Genomic DNA, 17,889 nt, shown 5'->3' with positions numbered 1-17,889 from the left:
GTCTGGGGGTTATCGGTATTTTTATTCTGTCCGTCCGATCTTTCCTCCCTATTAGTTGTTTGGGGTTTAGCTGGAAGAGGGTTCGTAGGGACAGTGATCTGCGGATTGTCTGTGGTTTTATCATAGCTATCCGTGCTCACTACATAGTGTTTGGAATGTCCTTTATCTGTTGTCAAAGTCAAGTCAAGTCAAGTCAGAGAATTTGTATAGCGCACTACATACCCAGAGGGTCTCAAGGCGCTAAGGAGGGGGAGGAGGAATACTTGTCAAATATCCACCATTTTGCCCTTAGCTTGTGGAGTTCGAGGCATTTTGCTGGATACTTTCTCGACTGGTATTGGCTTTGATTGTGTCTTACAAACTTGTTGGTTGCTACTTGACTTTGCAATTTATATAACCAGTTCTGTATTCTTTTGAATGGCCTTTTCTATACAACCTATTTGTTCAGTCATTCTTTTTAATCGCTCTGCTAGCGGAAGTATTAATGACTTAACTAATTTCTCCATACCACACATTAACTCACTAGTAAAATGGGTGGATGGAGTGTAATGATCCTGAGTGTACGTGCCCAGATTTTTCCTGGTATTTTTCGGGCAATTCCTAGGTAATTTGGGTGTTTTTGCTTTTCTCTGGTTGTGATGTGTAGCCCCGCTTGTCCTATTTCTAGTTGTTTTAGTGTAAGCTGTTGAACTATCCTGTATTTCCTTAGATGAGGGTCTCTAGAGGAGATGAAGTAATATCCAAGTACTGATCAATAGATGACTTGTCTGTGTGTTCTACCGATGGGGATATTTGATCCTGAAGTTGTAATGGAATGCTGATGTCAGCATCATAAGGTTTATGGGAAGTTTGAGTCGGTGGAGTGGTAACTAGTTATATTTTGCCCAAGGATGAGCGCTTACTATACAGCTGTTCTATGGATATGCGCCTTTCCATCATTTTGATCTCTCGTTCAAGTGCGGATGTAGCCTTTGTAATGAAGAGATCCAGCGTCCCTTGGACAAAACCTCCCACTGAGGATTTCCTAGATTTTCTGTGACGACCACTCATGTTCCTATGATGTGTAATGTGTGTACACAATATATATATATAAGGGAATAGACCGAGGATAGGCAAACACTCAATGGAACTGATTACAAATCAGAATATGAGAACGGCTAACCGCTTATATCTATACTATATATACAGCAGTAACAATCACGTGTACCAATGATTTATACAGTCAGGAGATATATTTCAGTCTTACTTTTGTAGTCTTCAGGACAATATGAAAGGGGGTGGCCCAGCCCAACCTTGGCCGGCCCCGGATGGCCACAGACAGCCCGCCCTTTGCCCGGGCTTAGCCCGGCGTGTCCCGCGTGCGTTCCCGCGACGCGGAAGGAGCAACACAGTTTTAAGCACCTTCCGGGTGCAGGAGTGGGCGGGCCTTTGCTGCGATGGTTCCTGGGTGCTATAGTCCCCCCCATCTGCGGCCGCGATGTTCCTGGGCGGCGGCGGGGGAGACTAGTCACCGGAGCTGTTCAACTGGGCTGAGCGCTGAAAGGTAGGCGCTGGAGGGCAATGGCACACCCAAAGGGTTCTGCTCCAAAAATAATAATGGTCTCCCCGCTCCACTGAAGGAGCAACACAGTTTTAAGCGCCTTTCGGGTGCGGGAGTGGGCGGGGCTTTGCTGCGATGGTTCCTGGGTACTGTAGTCCCCCCGCTCGGCGGGGGCGATGTTCCTGGGCGGCAGCGGGGGAGACTAGTCACCGGAGCTGTTGAACTGGGCTGAGCTAAGCGCTGAGCACTGAAAGGTAGGTGCTGGAGGGCAATGGCACACGCAAAGGGTTCTGCTCCAAAAATAATAATGGTCTCCCCACTCCACCGAAGGAGCAACACAGTTTTAAGCGCCTTCCGTCCGCGGGAGTGGACGGACGATGGTTCCTGGGTGCTGTAGTCCTCCCGCTCTACGGCCGCGATGTTCCTGGGCGGCAGCAGGGGGGACTAGTCACCGGAGCTGTTGAACTGGGCTGAGCTAAGCGCTGAGCGCTGAAAGGTAGGTGCTGGAGGGCAATGGCACACGCAAAGGGTTCTGCTCCAAAAATAATAATGGTCTCCTCACTCTACCGAAGGAGCAACACAGTTTTAAGCACCTTCCGGGCGTGGGAGTGGGCGGGGCTTTGCTGCGATGGTTCCTGGGTGCTGTAGTCCCCCCGCTCGGCGGCCGCGATGTTCCTGGGCGCGGCAGCGGGGGGGGGGGGGGGGTGGGGGGGGGGGACTAGTCACCGGAGCTGTTGAACTGGGCTGAGCTAAGCGCTGAGCGCTGAAAGGTAGGCGCTGGAGGGCAATGGCACACGCAAAGGGTTCTGCTCCAAAAATAATAATGGTCTCCTCACTCTACCGAAAGAGCAACACAGTTTTAAGCACCTTCCGGGCGTGGGAGTGGGCGGGGCTTTGCTGCGATGGTTCCTGGGTGCTGTAGTCCCCCCGCTCGGCGGCCGCGATGTTCCTGGGCGGCAGCGGGGGGGACTAGTCACCGGAGCTGTTGAACTGGGCTGAGCTAAGCGCTGAGCGCTGAAAGGTAGGCGCTGGAGGGTAATGGCACACGCAAAGGGTTCTGCTCCAAAAATAATAATGGTCTCCCCGCTCCACCGAAGGAGCAACACAGTTTTAAGCGCCTTCCGTCCGCAGGAGTGGACGGGGCTTTGCTGCGATGGTTCCTGGGTGCTGTAGTCCCCCCGCTCGGCGGCCGCGATGTTCCTGGGCGGCAGCGGGGGGGGGACTAGTCACCGGAGCTGTTGAACTGGGCTGAGCTAGGCGCTGAGCGCTGAAAGGTAGGCGCTGGAGGGCAATGGCACACGCAAAGGGTTCTGCTCCAAAAATAATAATGGGAACATGGTTGCAGGAGACCTGCATCATTTGTAATGCGATACGAAGACCCTCTCTTCCAGTGGCCCGCTCTATGAGCAAATATAAGTTTCGCTGTAACAACTGAATCCCTGCAATTATACTCAGGTGAATTTCGGCGGTTGGCAACATTCGCATGTTACACCGCTTTTTAAAGGTCACAACTTGTAATAGGCAATTATGACCGCATTTTTCATTTCCAATCCTCAGGAAATCGGATTTTACAAGGTCCGATAATTATCACATCTCGAGCTCCAGGCCACTGGTAATGAGGGCCTTTTCAGAAGAGAGTAGCGAATGCTAATTAATACATTTTCCTTTTTTGGCTCACTAGCCATTAACATTTGCCATTTTATTTCAACATACCATGCACAAATGAACAATTTAAAGATTGTGTTAGTCTTGTCCTTCTAAAATAAATGTTTTATATCCCGCTTCAGATGCACCTCTTGGCTACACCCTGGCGCAGCTATCAGCTAACGACGTCGATTTGAATCCAACGATATCCTACAGTTTAACTGACAATGGCAACCCCGGGTTTAAATTTGCTTTGGATCGCTACACAGGAGTTCTCACTCTCGTTAAACCGCTGGATTATGAAGAAGCAGCTGAATACCGCCTGCGGGTGCAGGCTTCGGACTCACTTCATCACACGGAAACGGAAGTCACCATCCGAGTTTCAGATGTGAATGACAACGCACCCATGTTTACTCAGGATTCATATCAGGTAATTATTTTAAAGAGGTAGAGAACCTTAGTTCACTGAATAACAATGCTGAAGATTTAGTTTTTCGTAAAGAAGCAATAAAATGGAACGATTTACAACTGTAAAATGTTTTCTCTCTTGGGCCCAATTTACTAATCTTCATGCAGTGCAGCACAGTGTGAAAAATAGGTGCAAAACCATAGAAAACATGAGCGCCATAATTTACAAAGAGTATCCTGCCGATGATGTTATTGGCAGTTCTTACACAAAACATGCCTGGATTGCATAACATATATCTTAACCCAATAGCAAAGTTTGTCTAGCATAGGCTTTGTTCTAGACAGCGGCGGCTACTCCACTATGCCGGAGGAGCGTCGCCCCCCCTTCTAGCATTGGAAAAAGAAAACAATAATAAGCTGAGGATTATTACCGTTTTATTGTGTTTCTTGGAGTCTTGGGGGTGGGGCCAGGGGGATGACAGGCACAGACGGAGAGTTGTATGCACTGTTATCAGTGCGCATGATGCGTTTGGTTGGCCATCTCAGTCCGGCCAAACCGTCATGCTCATTCAAGTTGTTTCAAACCTGAGCTGCGTTGCCCGGTTGGAGACAGCAAGCACAGGCTCCCAGTCTCCCTGAGAGTGCAAATCATTAGCGCCCGGGCCAATCCTGAAGTGGCTCTCATACATTCAGGATTAGCCACAGGGGAGTCTGGGAGCTTGTGCCCAGGGCTTTAAGTGGGATGAAAAAACTGGGGGGTCTCTCAAAGGGGCGTGGCCAGTGTAATTAGGGGCGTGGCTTTAAATCACTTATGCAAAAAATCTGTGCTTAGCATAGTGTGCCGCCCAACTTGTAATTGGCTATTTCCGTCATTGCATCCAGATATTTGATACAAGTACCATCATACCTACAATAAGTAAGTAATATTGGCTTTGTCAATGGTTATTACTTGCAGAAGATAAATAAGCTTCAACTATAACTTGTATATAATATTGAAAAAGCTTCCAATTAAATCCTTGGTGACCCTACCACAAAGTTGCTGCTCCTGAGTTTCAGAAAGAGAAGGGAAATCCAGAAAGAAAATGACTCTTAAAGGATTTCCCTTCCCCCACAAAGCTCCCCTGGCATGACGTCATGCTGTAACTTCTCTACTACTGAGAAGTGAGCAGTGTGGGCAGCGCACATTCATGTGCCTGGTGCTGTCTCGAAACGGGTCTCTATCAGGCTTGTTTTGAGCCATGGCACTTTTTTCCGGACTGCAGTGACAGCAAACAGCGGTCATTGCAGTCCGGGAAAAAAAACGGGCTGCCTGTGTCAGGGCTCAAAACAGAGCCCGATAGAGACCCGTTTTGAGGCCCCAGAAAAAAACTGCCGGTGCTCAGACCCCTTGAGACCCGGCCCACTTAAAGCCCTGCTTGTGCCTGTAGTGAAGCCACAATAGGAGCAGAAGACAGGTGATATGGAGGGCTGCAGGCAAGTTTTTTTATCTCCCTTTATTCATTGTAGTTCCTCGGCCCCGCCCCACCACTCTCCTCTCATCCCCGGTGCTACTGGTTCTATAGCTATACTAGCAGTACAAAATCCGACACATAAACATCTGCAGAAGCGTCAAATATATAAGCTGTGTGTTTTGTGTTCAGCACACTTGTTATGTCTTATGTTTCTGTAGCGAATGACTGTTTCTGGAGGGAATGCACTATACGTCTCTGATGAGGCTTAACAGGGCAGAAACCAGCCTGGAGGTACTTATGTTCCCTTCTGAATGGTATCTCACATGGTATTTTGGGATGGACATTAGGAGCAGTACTGATTGACTAGTTTCTATTTAGAGTGGCATGGTTGGAGAAACCGATGAGCTGGAATGCAACCCAGAGCAATGGCCAGTGGTTTATTCTTTTTGCAAGCATTCCTCGCATCACCGTTTGTGTATTTGGTGAATGACACTTTCCCCATTATTTGCTTTTGATTTTACGTGGCTTTCGTTTTTGAGGCAAGGGCAGTTGATTAGGTACGCATCAGAACCTACAGGTGTTTGTGATAACTGGTACAAGAAATGCCTTTTTAAGTCGAGCCTAGGCAGCGCGCACATGCTGTCTGCAAGACCTGTTGTTATCTCCTCGTCTATCTGCTTTTGGCATGCCCATGAACTGTCATTTGTTCCTTGTTGTCATTTAGAAATACGGGGTTTTGATTGGTGCATTGGGTCTGATTCTCCCGCCTTTGTGTGCTTGTGTCACGCCCAGGCGATTTCACTCATTGTGTGCTTGCGTTGGCCATCCCAATACGTCCGCGGTTCCTTTTGGTCATCCTGATCTGCCTGTTTATTTCGTAAGATATCAACATTGTTTTATGTTTCAGGCCATTTCATGGCGCAATGCTCTTTTCAGCACCTGCAAAGTGGCAATTTCTGTCCGGTAGCTGTTGAACTATTCCAATAGTTCTAACTCAAACAATGCTTTTTTTCATATATTATCAAGAAAGTGACCCTTCACGGTACAAAGCAGTTTTTACACTGCATTAAGGCCATCTTTTACTGCTAAAACCATTAGCAATGCAGTCAATTGGTGCTGCGGTTTGTACCACTTTGCACACACAAACCTTTAACAAATCTGTGCCTGCAGTATGAACTGTGCTGGAAAATCAGTGCGTCTGACGCTGTCTCTGTTAAAGGAGTAAAAGTATTCAGATAAGCTAGTTTTCGCTTCACTATATCTGTAATTGATGAGAACAAAATTAATAGTCCATTTAGAATAAAATTATTTACATTTTTTATTGAAACGGGCTGGTTTATATGGCACACTAAGTTATCAAGTACCTTAAAATGTAATTCTTGCTTCAACTACTACTGTAATGCATGTGTGATAAAGAATCATATATGGGCAGGAAGAAGAAGAATGGTATGACAGTGTTAGTGTCACACCATTCTTTCACCTAAACTTGTCTATATCCATCGCAAAGGTAACGACCTTTAACTTAAAGATAATATTTTTAAACACCTCATCATTTGCGTTCCAATGATACAGGGTACACAAATACGTTTGGACTTCTAAAGCTTTGGTACAAATTCAACTCAAAGGCTGGGAGAACATGTTAAAAGTTGCCACTGAAAGGTTGCAGGTATCGAAGTTAAACCAAGAATGCTCACTACATAGACAAAATCAGGGCTGTAGTAAATCCCACAAAATAGATACTCATGCTCTTTCAACACACGATATAACCAGAAATCCTAAACCAAAAACTCCCACCTAACTTGAAAAAAAAACACATTATGAACATTAGGCTTGTGATATATGAAGATTATGCTGGCTGAACCAGTGAAAAAATAGTTGTTAGTTTTATGAAAATCAAAAGAAAGGTTCATGTTCGGTCATTAAAAACAAGTGTAATTAAAAACTTTTAGAAACATCATACATTTGAAATACATCCTTTAGTAGGTGGCCAAAGCAGTCATTGTATGCACCTGTCTGCAGAACTATCTGACTGCCCATGCAATGCCAACACTGGAAGTATGTAGTCCAACCGATTACTGTCTTCCCTGTCTTGCCACCCTACCTGTAGTTGTTGCATTCTACTTCCTACCACCTGGCCTGTTCAATCTTTACTTAGACGTTTGCCACCATATCCTGAATGTGAAAGGTACCCACCTGCAGCTCCCCTCACAGAAATATGAAGTGCATGGTGCATACTTTTGTGTCCTAAATATAGAGTGCTCTACTCCCTGTTGACCAGTTCACTCCCCTCAGGCTATCATAACAAAGGCGTTATATATATATAATGCATCTCAGGAGCAGTGGTAGGAAAGGGGCCACAAGAGCAGGGGTGCTAGGGATGCAGGTATGAGCCAGGAGCATCTAGTGTAGGTGCTACTTCTGGGATGTGTGAAGTTAGCCTAAGCCTGCCTAGAGAAAAAGCCTACTACCCAACAGCCCCTTTTTATGTCCCTAATGCCTCTAGAATATGGTGTGACTAGTTTATGCTATATAGACAGATTCTCTGCACAGGATGCTGGGATGCCCTTTCCCACTGTTCATTTCTGGGATCAGTGTCAGAGCTACTGGCAGCATCACATGGCACGTAGACTTTCAAATGTATTACATTTCTGGCCTCTATGGGGTGTGCTACCCTTTTAAGGATAGTTCTGCGAGTGCCCCTCTTTTGTTGATGTTTGATATTACAGATGTGAATTGCATTGAATCAGACTGTCATGTGTTGTGATCACTTGTCCTGGGTGGGAGTTGAGGCCACTGAAGCAGTATTCTCTGTTCATGTAGGATGCATAGGTGTGGAATGGGTCAGTGATCTGTGCCACTGCTCAGTAAAGGTAGCATCAGCAAAGCGGTCGGGAAGTCAAGTGCATGGAGGGTGCCAACTTGGTAGCAGTGATAGTTAAAAGAGTTTCCTCCGGGATGTGGCTTGGCTATCCATGGAGTAGGACATCCGTTGCAGCTCTCCTGCTGGAAACGGGTCCCAAAGCCAAAACCTGCTGAACCCCCGGAACAACGAGGGGCGTGGTCTCCGGAATGCCGGTGGTGTGAGACAGAGCTGATACACCGAATGCAGACAGCTATTGCTCCTGAAATTAGCTGAGTACGAAGTGGTGCGGGGCCAAAATTGTGGCAAAAGCCTTGATCCGGCCACAATGCCACCACTACAGAGAGATGCCTGGAGTTAAAGAGGCTACCAAGACTGCCCTGTGCTGTGGAGCAGTGGGGAGCCCAGAGACTGCAATGAGGAATGCCGCCCAGACACAGCATGGAGAATGAGACGGCTGGATTGGGGCATAGGGCGATGTTCCCCTGCGGCCTGCTGCTGCAGCCGGTGTATTTCGGCCCGAGTGTCCCAGGGAAGACGAGTCCAGTTCTTTCTGCAGCAGCAGAGGACAAAGGCTGCCATGGCGGCATAATACTGCATGCCAGGGGTGCCTCCTCCCTTGCCTCTCCTTGTCCTCTTGTCCTGGCAGAGAAACGGCTCCTGTGCCTGGCGCACTCTTAAAGAAAAGCAGATGGGTGAAGAGAAGGAGATGACAATTGCTACCATGGGGCAGGAGGCCTGGTCAACTGAGCTGTTGTGAGACGAGCAACCAGAGGAGAAAGAGGGTGATAGCAAAGGCCCGTGCTGCCAAGATGAAATCTGAAGGTGTGATGGCAGATGAGGACAAAGAAGGTGCAATAGCAGCAGATGAGACATGGACCTCCTTTTGGCTAATACAGTGCAAATCCTGATGTCAATTAAAGACACCAAGGTAAAGTTCGAGGCCCAAATAGTGGCAGTGGGGAACGAGGAAGGGATCCCTAGAGATGATCACAGAAAATTGGAGGTGTAGGTGAAAGAGAGAGAAACACAACTCCAAACTGTACGGTAAAACACCTTACACTGCAATGCACCACCATGACGAGGGAGCTTAAGGTCCTCACAGACCACCTGGAGGATGCAGAGGGAAGATCAAGGTGACACAATGTGTGATTGGTAGGGTTTCCGGATAATGTGGAGGGACCCAATGTAGAACTGTTTGTGGTGGGAAGGTTGATTGGGCCAGTGTTGCAAAGAGCTCCCCTTGCATATCTTCTCAGTAGAGAGAACCCACAGAATCCTGGGTCTGGCATAGGTGTTGGAGGCAACCCCTAGGCAAATCATAGTATGGCTGATGAACTTTAGGGACCGAGATAATATCCTTTAAATGTCACACAAACATGGCCCATGGAGCAATGACGGCAGCGATGTGGATATATACCACCCAAAAATCCTGCTGCTGCCCTGCCACTTCACACCAGCGCCAGCTCCAGCTCCAGCTAAACGGCGCAGCCCACAGGGGGCTGCTACATTCCTACGCTGCCTAAGACGCCCAGGACTCCATTACCCAGAGTCCCCAGGGGCGCACACGAACAGCGTCATTCTTTTGCGCCAGGAGGTGCTACAAATCCCCTGAAGGGCTCCCGCAGCGGAGGTCCCAAAAATCTTGCTGTTGCCCTGCCACTTCACGCCAGCGCCAGCTCCAGCTAAACGGCACAGCCCATGGGGGGCTGCTACATTCCTACGCTGCCTAAAATGCCTGGGATTCTATTTCCTAGAGTCCCCGGGGGTGCACATGAACAGCGTCATTCTTCAGCGCCAGGAGGCGCTACAAATCCCCTGAAGGGCTCCCGCAGCGCGGGTCCCAAAAATCTTGCTGTTGCCCTGCCACTTCACGCCAGCGCCAGCTCCAGCTCCAGCTCCAGCTAAACAGCACAGCCCACGGAGGGCTGCTACATTCCTACACTGCCTAAGACGCCCGGGACTCCATTACCCCGGGTCCCCGGGGGCGCACATGAACAGCGTCATTCTTCTGCGCCAGGAGGCGCTACAAATCCCCTGAAGGGCTCCCGCAGCGCGGGATGCACACGGGCGTCCCCGGGCGAAACCCGGGGCAAGGGTGGGCCCGTCTGCGCCCGTCCGAGCCAGGAAGAGGTGGGGCGGGGCCAATCCACCTGGCTCTGGGCCTAGGCCTTATAGCTCCAGCTAGAAAAGGCAAATGGCAACACAACAATGCCCAGGGGGCATAAAGCCCACAGCACCAAAAAACCAGGGAACATCGACGCTTGATGGATGTTTGATAAGAGCAACAATGGCAATAGAAAAGGCGATATTAATGGCTGAAAGAAGACTATCAATAGAAGGCGGTCGAGCAACTGATGTCACTTTAGAGGAAAGAGGTACTTTTAATATTACACAGGCCATTGTTGGTAAAGACTTAGTGAATAAATCTCCATCACTTTCTATGTTGGCCTCGGTGTCAATATCTAGCCAGGGATCTCCCGAACTGGTCTCTGCTCATCCAGAGATTTGCATGGAACAGGAAAAAAGGGTAAAGACAACAGTTTTTTAAATCATCCTCTTCTATTACTACAAAGCTAAAGAAAAGCAGCAAAGATCCAAGAGCGGTTGCTGGGGAGGGGCCTCAAACCCGGAGTAAACGCACAGAAAATGCTAAGGTTTTAGAGTTACCCCTTCCAAACTCACCAGAGATGTTAATTAGCCTCTTAGAAGAATCTCTTGCAAGAACTCTTTTCCCTCTAATACTGAGATTGGACAAACTAGAGGCTGACATTAAACTGCTGTTAAACACAGTAACAGGGATAAGGGTGGGATTGGCTGGGGAAGGGAGGGCGGGGGCTAATATGAATATGAATGTGGATGCAGAAGATATTGTTTTAAAACGTCAGGATCTCCAAAAACAAAGAATGGCCTCTAGGAATCAAAACAACAGTTATTTGGAGTTGCACAATGGTGTTAGGACTGTAATGGAAACAATACCCTTGGCAAAGAAAGCCCTAGAAATAGCCAATAGGCTAGACTGCCCAAAGGGGACAGGGGAAACAATTCATTACCGTCACCTCTAGACGAAAGGGGAGAAACTAATGTACCACCAGGGAAAACCCTACCAACTGATTAGGAACTAGGGCGAGATGTAGTAGGTAGCCCAATACCGGTCGGAAATGGCCGAAAATACCGATTTTCGGTCGTTTCCGACCGGTATTGGGCTATGGAGATGTAGGGGACTGAAAATCGTCCGAATCGGTAAATTCACCGAATCGGTAAAGTTACCGATTCGGTAAACATTCTGAATCGGTAAATTTACCGAATCGGCATTTCCCATTCAATCCTATGGCCAGTAAGGCCCGTAGGAATGAATGGGGAATACCAATTCGGTAAATACCGAGTCTCCGATACCGAATTTTACCGAATCTGTAATTATTACTGATTTTTTTCCTACATTCCATTTACAGATTCTGAAATACCGAATCGGTAAAATTCAGTATTTTAGAATCGATAAAATGGATTTACCTACATCTGGCCCTTAGTTCAGCCAAAGGTGATGATAAAATTACACTCCAACTCCCACTTGAATGCTCCCCATATGTATTAGTGTTAGCTGATATTGTACCACTTAGAGAAAACCAAAGGGAATCCTACGAGGGGCTTAAGAACAAGGTGTGCCATTGGTTGGCTCAAAAGGTGGATTTATCAAATGCTCACTTTAGAGATATCTTATTTGTGAGAAGGGTTGGGTGGGTTGGCCCTATGGAGAAAACATGTAAGGGAGATTGTATTGTTATCAACTGCCGATCTCGCTCATTAGCACAGTGGCTCACTGACCGGGGCTTGACATTAGCAAATCGAAGCCAAGGGCAAGGTCCCAAATTACTGCCACTGGCCCTTTTTTATAGGAATCAAGTAGCTAGCGTCTGAGCACTGATGATGAGGAGGAATTGCCCCCTGTATGAAGCTACTAATAGAGGGCAGAGGGTTCTAGAAGTCAGAATAGGCACCAGCCACTCCCAGACTTAGATAATCAAGATTGGCTCAATGGAGCTTCTAGAGAGACGTTAAGGGAGGATAAGGGAATTATTGAAATAAACGGGATACAGTCAAATGATAGGGTAGAAGACAACTCGATCTGCCCTGGTATTTTAACCCTGCCTAACACACCTCCCGAAGGTGGGGGAAATCACTTGAACAATAGAAATTTCCCGACAAATACTGCAGGCTACGGTGATTTAACAATCCTGTCCTGGAATGTGGCGGGTATAAACTCCAAGCTCAATGACCCTGAATGGGGTGCTTTCATTGATAGATATTATATATGTCTACTTCAGGAGACTTGGGCTGTAGATAAAGTGTACAAGCTAGATTTTACAACCTATAGCATCGAGGCAAAGAAGGGACCAATGGGCCGCCCAGTTGGGGGCTTATTGATATGGGTGAAGAACTCCCTGATAGGGAAGCTCAAATGTTTCAACTTTGGTTGCGAAGACATCCTTGGGATGGAAATATCCCCCCCCAAATGGGGGTGCCCCCCTGAAGATCATAAATGTATACAACCGGTTGAGCTCCCCTCAGAGGCCCCCTCAGAGGCCCACTGAAACACTGACACAGCTAATAATCGCCGGTGACTTAAACATCACCTTTGAGCCCGTGGACTATATCCAGGAGCTAATCGACGAAGGTGACGAAGCAAGAGGAATCCCTAAACTAAAAATTCCACCAATAAAAAGGTGTACCAGGGCATCCCAGCAAGTAAACTCTTTGAATATAGACCATGGGCTACGATCATGTAATGGTAGAACTGAATCAGATAAGAGAGCCGGGTTTACTTTTAAGCGAGGGGTATCTAAATCCAGAATCAACTATTTTCTGGTTGATATAGATCTCTTGGGGAACATCAAACATATGATGGTTATAGACAGGGACAACAGTGACCACAAAGCTCTATTCTTAATATTGCAGAATATGTTGGATTTCTATGGCCCTACAATACAAAATAACGCCCCAGTCATTACAAGTAATAACGAGAGAAGTGTTAAATGGCCGATGATTCTCCTAGGCCAGACAGCCCTTCCAAAAATGTATAAAAGGGTAGAGCGAGCCTTAGTGGAATTCACCCCAATAAATGAGAATAGGGCTGACACTTTGAAAGTCTATGGGGAACTAAATGATGCCATAAAACCTTGTTTTTGTAAAATAAATGATAACATCCTCCCTCGCAAATACACCAAGCCTTGGTATAACCAATCATGTAGGCGGGCAAAGGAAATCCTTATGAAGGCGGTAAAGACTGAATCCCCAGATAACATAAGAGCAAGCAGGAAAAACTACATTACTAGCCAGGAAAATGCAAGAAAAGAATGGGAGGCTGACAAATGGAGAGATCTTGTGGAAGCCTCACAGATGGGAAACAGTCAAAAATTCTAGCACTTAATGGCCAAAGGTTCTAGTAGTTTAACAACAGAAAATAATTTTCATCTGCAGCTTCAAATCTGGGAGGAATATTTTGGGAGATTATATGCAGCTCTGGGAGGGGGGGGAATAAGAATAGATCAGTTGGAAGCTCTTTTCTCCCCGCCCTCAATGGAGGATATATCCCTCACTGTTGAGACTACCTTGGCCATAAATTCAATCCGGAAAGGGAAGGTCCCTGGGTTGGACAAATTGCCCAGAGAAATGTACAGAGCAGAGCCTGAAATCTGGGGGCACTATTAACTAGAGTTTTCAACGCCATCTTGGAGGGGGACAGATCCCACCTTCCTGGAAGGGCACTGATATCATCCCCATTTAAAAAAGGAGAAAAGGGCTCCCCTGAAAATTATAGACCCATCAGTCTCATTGATGTTTCACAAAAAATCTTTGGGAAGGTCATTTTAGTAAGAATCCAACAATGGATGGAGAAAAAAAATGTAGTTTCTGATCTGCAGGCGGCCTTCATGGAGTCCACGAGTACAACGGATCAGGTTCTCAGATTCCTTATGATCTTCTGGAAGGGAGTGGTCATCATAGAGGCCACCTGTACGTTGTTTTCGTGGACCTAAAAACATCTTTCGATTCCATCAATAGAACCCAACTGTGATCCGTCCTGAGAGACATGGGCCTACCACCATACCTGCTTAACATCTTGGTCCTTTTGCATGAAAACAACTTTGCAAAGGTCAGATGTAACACGAATGGTGGACTTACGGGCAATATTAATATCCAAAAGGTGTCCGCCAGGGATGCGTCCTGGCCCCTACTCTATTCACACTTTTTGTGAATGGAATCATAGGTGAGCTCTTTAACTGTGATGGTGACCCTCCTAAAATGGCAGGCAAAACTGTCCCCTGCTTGCTATTCACGGATGATACCCTCCTGATTGCAAAAACACCAAGAGGAATTCGGAACCTCCTCAATAGATTTGAGGGGGCCTGTAACTCAAGGGGGCTTGCAATAAATTGTAATAAGACCAAATACATGGTGTTCAATCCCTATAAACATCATAAGAGGACGCTGCTTCTTAACTCCCAATGCCTGGAGCGGGTAAAATCCTTTGATTATTATGGGGTTCAAATAAAGGAAAATGTAGCCTGGCCGGACCATATAGAAAAGAGCACTTTAACACTCCAACATATAGATAGTGCAATAAACAAGAGGGCCAAAGTTTTCCAATACAGACCAATATCCCCATTGCTAGAACTCCACAGAGCTAAAGGGCTGGGTGCAGCGCTCTATGGAGCGGAACTTTGGGGTCTAGAAAATCTAAAAGGACTAGTACTTGCCGAAAATAGATTCATTAGGATAATTTAAAATTTACCCAAGAACACCCCTCTCCTGCCGCTGAGATTGGACCTCGGTCTCAGATCCATTGCCCCTTAAGCCATTCTGAATGTGTTAACCATCTGGATTAGGATCTGGACCAATAACTCTCAAGTCCCGCTCAAAAGTAGCTTGACGGAGTTAATTATCCTCCATAAAAGGAGTGGGCTCTTTAAATGGCTAGGAGGGATTAGAGATTGGTTCTATAAACTTGGCTTGGGCTTTTTTCTGGGACTGCCCTGAAGGCATTAAGAAAGGGATGGTGCTTACACTGAAAAAGAGGTTCTGGTATTATCAAGACCAATGTATCTTAACTTTGAATACCCATGGTACACTGACCTCTGCCTTTCTTGAAATAAAACTTACCCATAGTTTTGAAATGTTCCTTGATGACGTAGAACCACCCCAGGCTAGAATGCTGTTTTTACAATTCAGATACAGCACTCTGCCTTTAAATTTTGTAAAGTGTAAATGGGGTCAAAACTCACTTCTGCTGACATGTCCTATGTGTCACTCTGCTATAGAGACTAGCAGGTCCCTCATTCTCTATTGCACAGCCTATATAGATTTGCGTAGGACCTGGATAGCACCAGCTTGTTGTCTGCTATCATGTAAAAACTCAGCAGATGCCATAAGAATTTTTAACACAGAGTCGACCAGATGGCTTGTCTTTGCACTCTCGAGATTCTTGCTATATGCATGGTGGAGGAGAGCGAAGGCTATGAAAAACTGCTGAGGTGGCAAATTGTGAAAATGAATTGTGGCCCCTTAGGTACTCATAAAAAGGCATCTGATTGTGATCATTAATATGGTAACTAATGTATCTTTGCCTGAAAAAACATTTTAGGGACTGTGTTTTAACAGGTTTTAAACATATATGCTTCTATTTTTCCCCTTTCTTAATTCTCCTTTTATGATGAAATTGATTCTATTCTGTAATTGTGATGTTCAATTGTTTTTTATCTTGATATGGTCATACAATTGATCGAATATATTTTACTTTCTTACTACTTACCTGGACTTCACTAATCTGGTGCAGAAACAAAGGGGTTCATTTGTGCAGCTAAAAAGAGTTTTGAGGTAGCGGAATATGAAATATGTGCTTATTGCAGATCATACACAAAGAGACCACCCACTTTATCATGTTGGAACAGGATGTATAGAACTGGCTCGAACAATAGGAGCTATGGCTGGTGCCAAATGCTGGCTGGACCCCCAGGGAAAGGAACAGGGCCCCCCTGACTAATGCTCAAATGCATGTGGAGGAAGTCAAAATGGTAATGGAGATCAAACAATGCAGTAACGTCCTTGAGAACAACAAGAGGAGATCATTACGAAGTGAACCCAAGAGTGCAAAACAGAGCCTATAAAGACACTATCAGGGGGACTGATAATCTCAGACAAAGTAGGGGAGAAAAGAGAGTGACTCAGACGCATGACCGCCTTAGAACTAGAATTACTGCAACTGGACACCAAGTATAGTGCCTCCACGCCACCCAGGAGAAGAGAAGCCTTGGCCTGCAAAGGGTGGAATACAGGGTGAGGGCACAGGATGAAATTAAAACCTCCTACCTTGCCAAACAGGAATGAATCTATGAGGTTGGGGACAAGGCGGGGAAGCTATTGACATGGTGGAGGAGCAGAGAGAAGGAAGCGATGCACATCAGAGAGCTTACACCTGAGAATCGGGTCAAAGTGAGTGGGAGTAGTGAGATAGCAGTAGCGTTTTTTGACTATATGACAGACTTTCACAAAACTAGATTGGTAGCCCCCGTGGGAGAAACTATGGAGTTTGTATGGGATTGTCCAGCGAAGAGATTAAGCACAGCTTGGGGGAGGATGGAAGCATACTTCTCGGTGGAAGAGGTTGTGTTAGCATTCACCCTAATGCAAACCATGGGAGCTCGGTGCCTGAATGGGCTCCTGATGGACTTCTTCTGAAAAGTGCTGAGAAGGGTGGCTGCTCCATTGCATGCAATGTACATGGAGGTGTACTGGACCAGGGACCTACCAGCAGACCTTAAACCCTCTACTATCATTCTCATCCCTATGGCAGGGAAACCCTGGGATAGGTGTGATTCATATAGACCGATATCCCCGCTAAACACAGATGCTAAAAGTCCTGGCAAAAGTGTTAACAAATAGGTTGAGTGGGTTGGTGGCCAACATTGTACACTCGGACCAAACTGGATTTATGCCTTGCAGGTCGACCAGGCTGAATCTGCAACAGCTCCACAACACCCTGGTAAATACTGGGCATGCTCTGAAGCCAAGGTCCGTTGTATCAACAGATTCCGATAAGGTCTTCAATTCGGTTGAATAGCCCTTGTTCGCGATGCCGTCGAAGATGGAAATTGGGAACCTGGTATATCAAGTGTGTTAGATTTGGGGGTCTCTAGTTGGCAGAAGTAAGTACCTTTGACCAAATAGGGATCCTTGCATCGTCAGGGTAAGGGGGTACACTCCTAAAATAACCCCAGCTCACCCCCTTGGTAGCTTGGCACGAGCAGACAGGCTTATCTCTGAGGCAGTGTGTAAAGCATTTGTGAACACATACAGTAACCCAGTGACAACACTACAGATGGACACCACACAAGTTGTGGTATAAAAATAAGTATTTTTATATAGACTTAACACAAGACCACAAACGACAAAAATCCACAATACTGTACTTTAAAAAATGTAGAATTAGCTTAGTTCTCTTTAGATATAAAATGCAACACTTTAAGTTCAATGTACCTTTGGATGCGTAGTGTGAAACAACAGAAGTGTTGCAGGGAAGGTGATGCGTCAGTTCCTTACACACAAGAATGGTGATGCGTCGGGTCCCTACTGCTGCGTTGGGGATGCGTTGGTTCTTCTCCATGTGGGAAGTTGATGTGTCGGTTTCTTACTGCGCCTCCTTGGCAATGCGACCAGCAGCGCAGTGATGCGATGAAGATCCAGTGCAATGAAACAAAACGGCGTCTTCTTCTTGATGCGACAATGATGCGTGCATGCCCAACGGCCGTGCGATGACTCAACGATTCTTCTGAGCCGCCACAGGCCCTGCGACATGCTTCTCTGGTGATGCGACTGTGTCTTCTGTGACGGCGACACTCTGCTCTGGTGATGCGTTGGCGAAAGCGGAAGCAGAGGCACGCTTTCCCGGTGATGCGGCGGCATCTTCTGCGACAGCGACACTCTTCTCCTGTGAT

At 46.6% G+C, this 17,889-nt stretch overlaps 1 protein-coding gene across 1 annotated transcript in view; it reads left to right on the top strand.

Annotated features, from left to right (window-relative positions):
* The window catches only part of DCHS2 (dachsous cadherin-related 2), a 932,357-nt gene that overhangs the window by 818,448 nt on the left and 96,020 nt on the right, over window positions 1–17,889 (top strand). The window contains exon 20 of the mRNA XM_086962326.1: window positions 3,328–3,614. Within this exon, the coding sequence (XP_086818452.1) occupies window positions 3,328–3,614 (287 nt within the window). The remainder of the gene's footprint in view (window positions 1–3,327; window positions 3,615–17,889) is intronic.

Source organism: Lissotriton vulgaris, chromosome 3_1, assembly GCF_964263255.1.
Source record: "Lissotriton vulgaris chromosome 3_1, aLisVul1.2, whole genome shotgun sequence".
NCBI classification, from domain to species: domain Eukaryota; kingdom Metazoa; phylum Chordata; class Amphibia; order Caudata; family Salamandridae; genus Lissotriton; species Lissotriton vulgaris.
The sequence above is the reverse complement of the archived record's forward strand: the minus strand, read 5'-3'. Positions and strand labels throughout refer to the sequence as shown.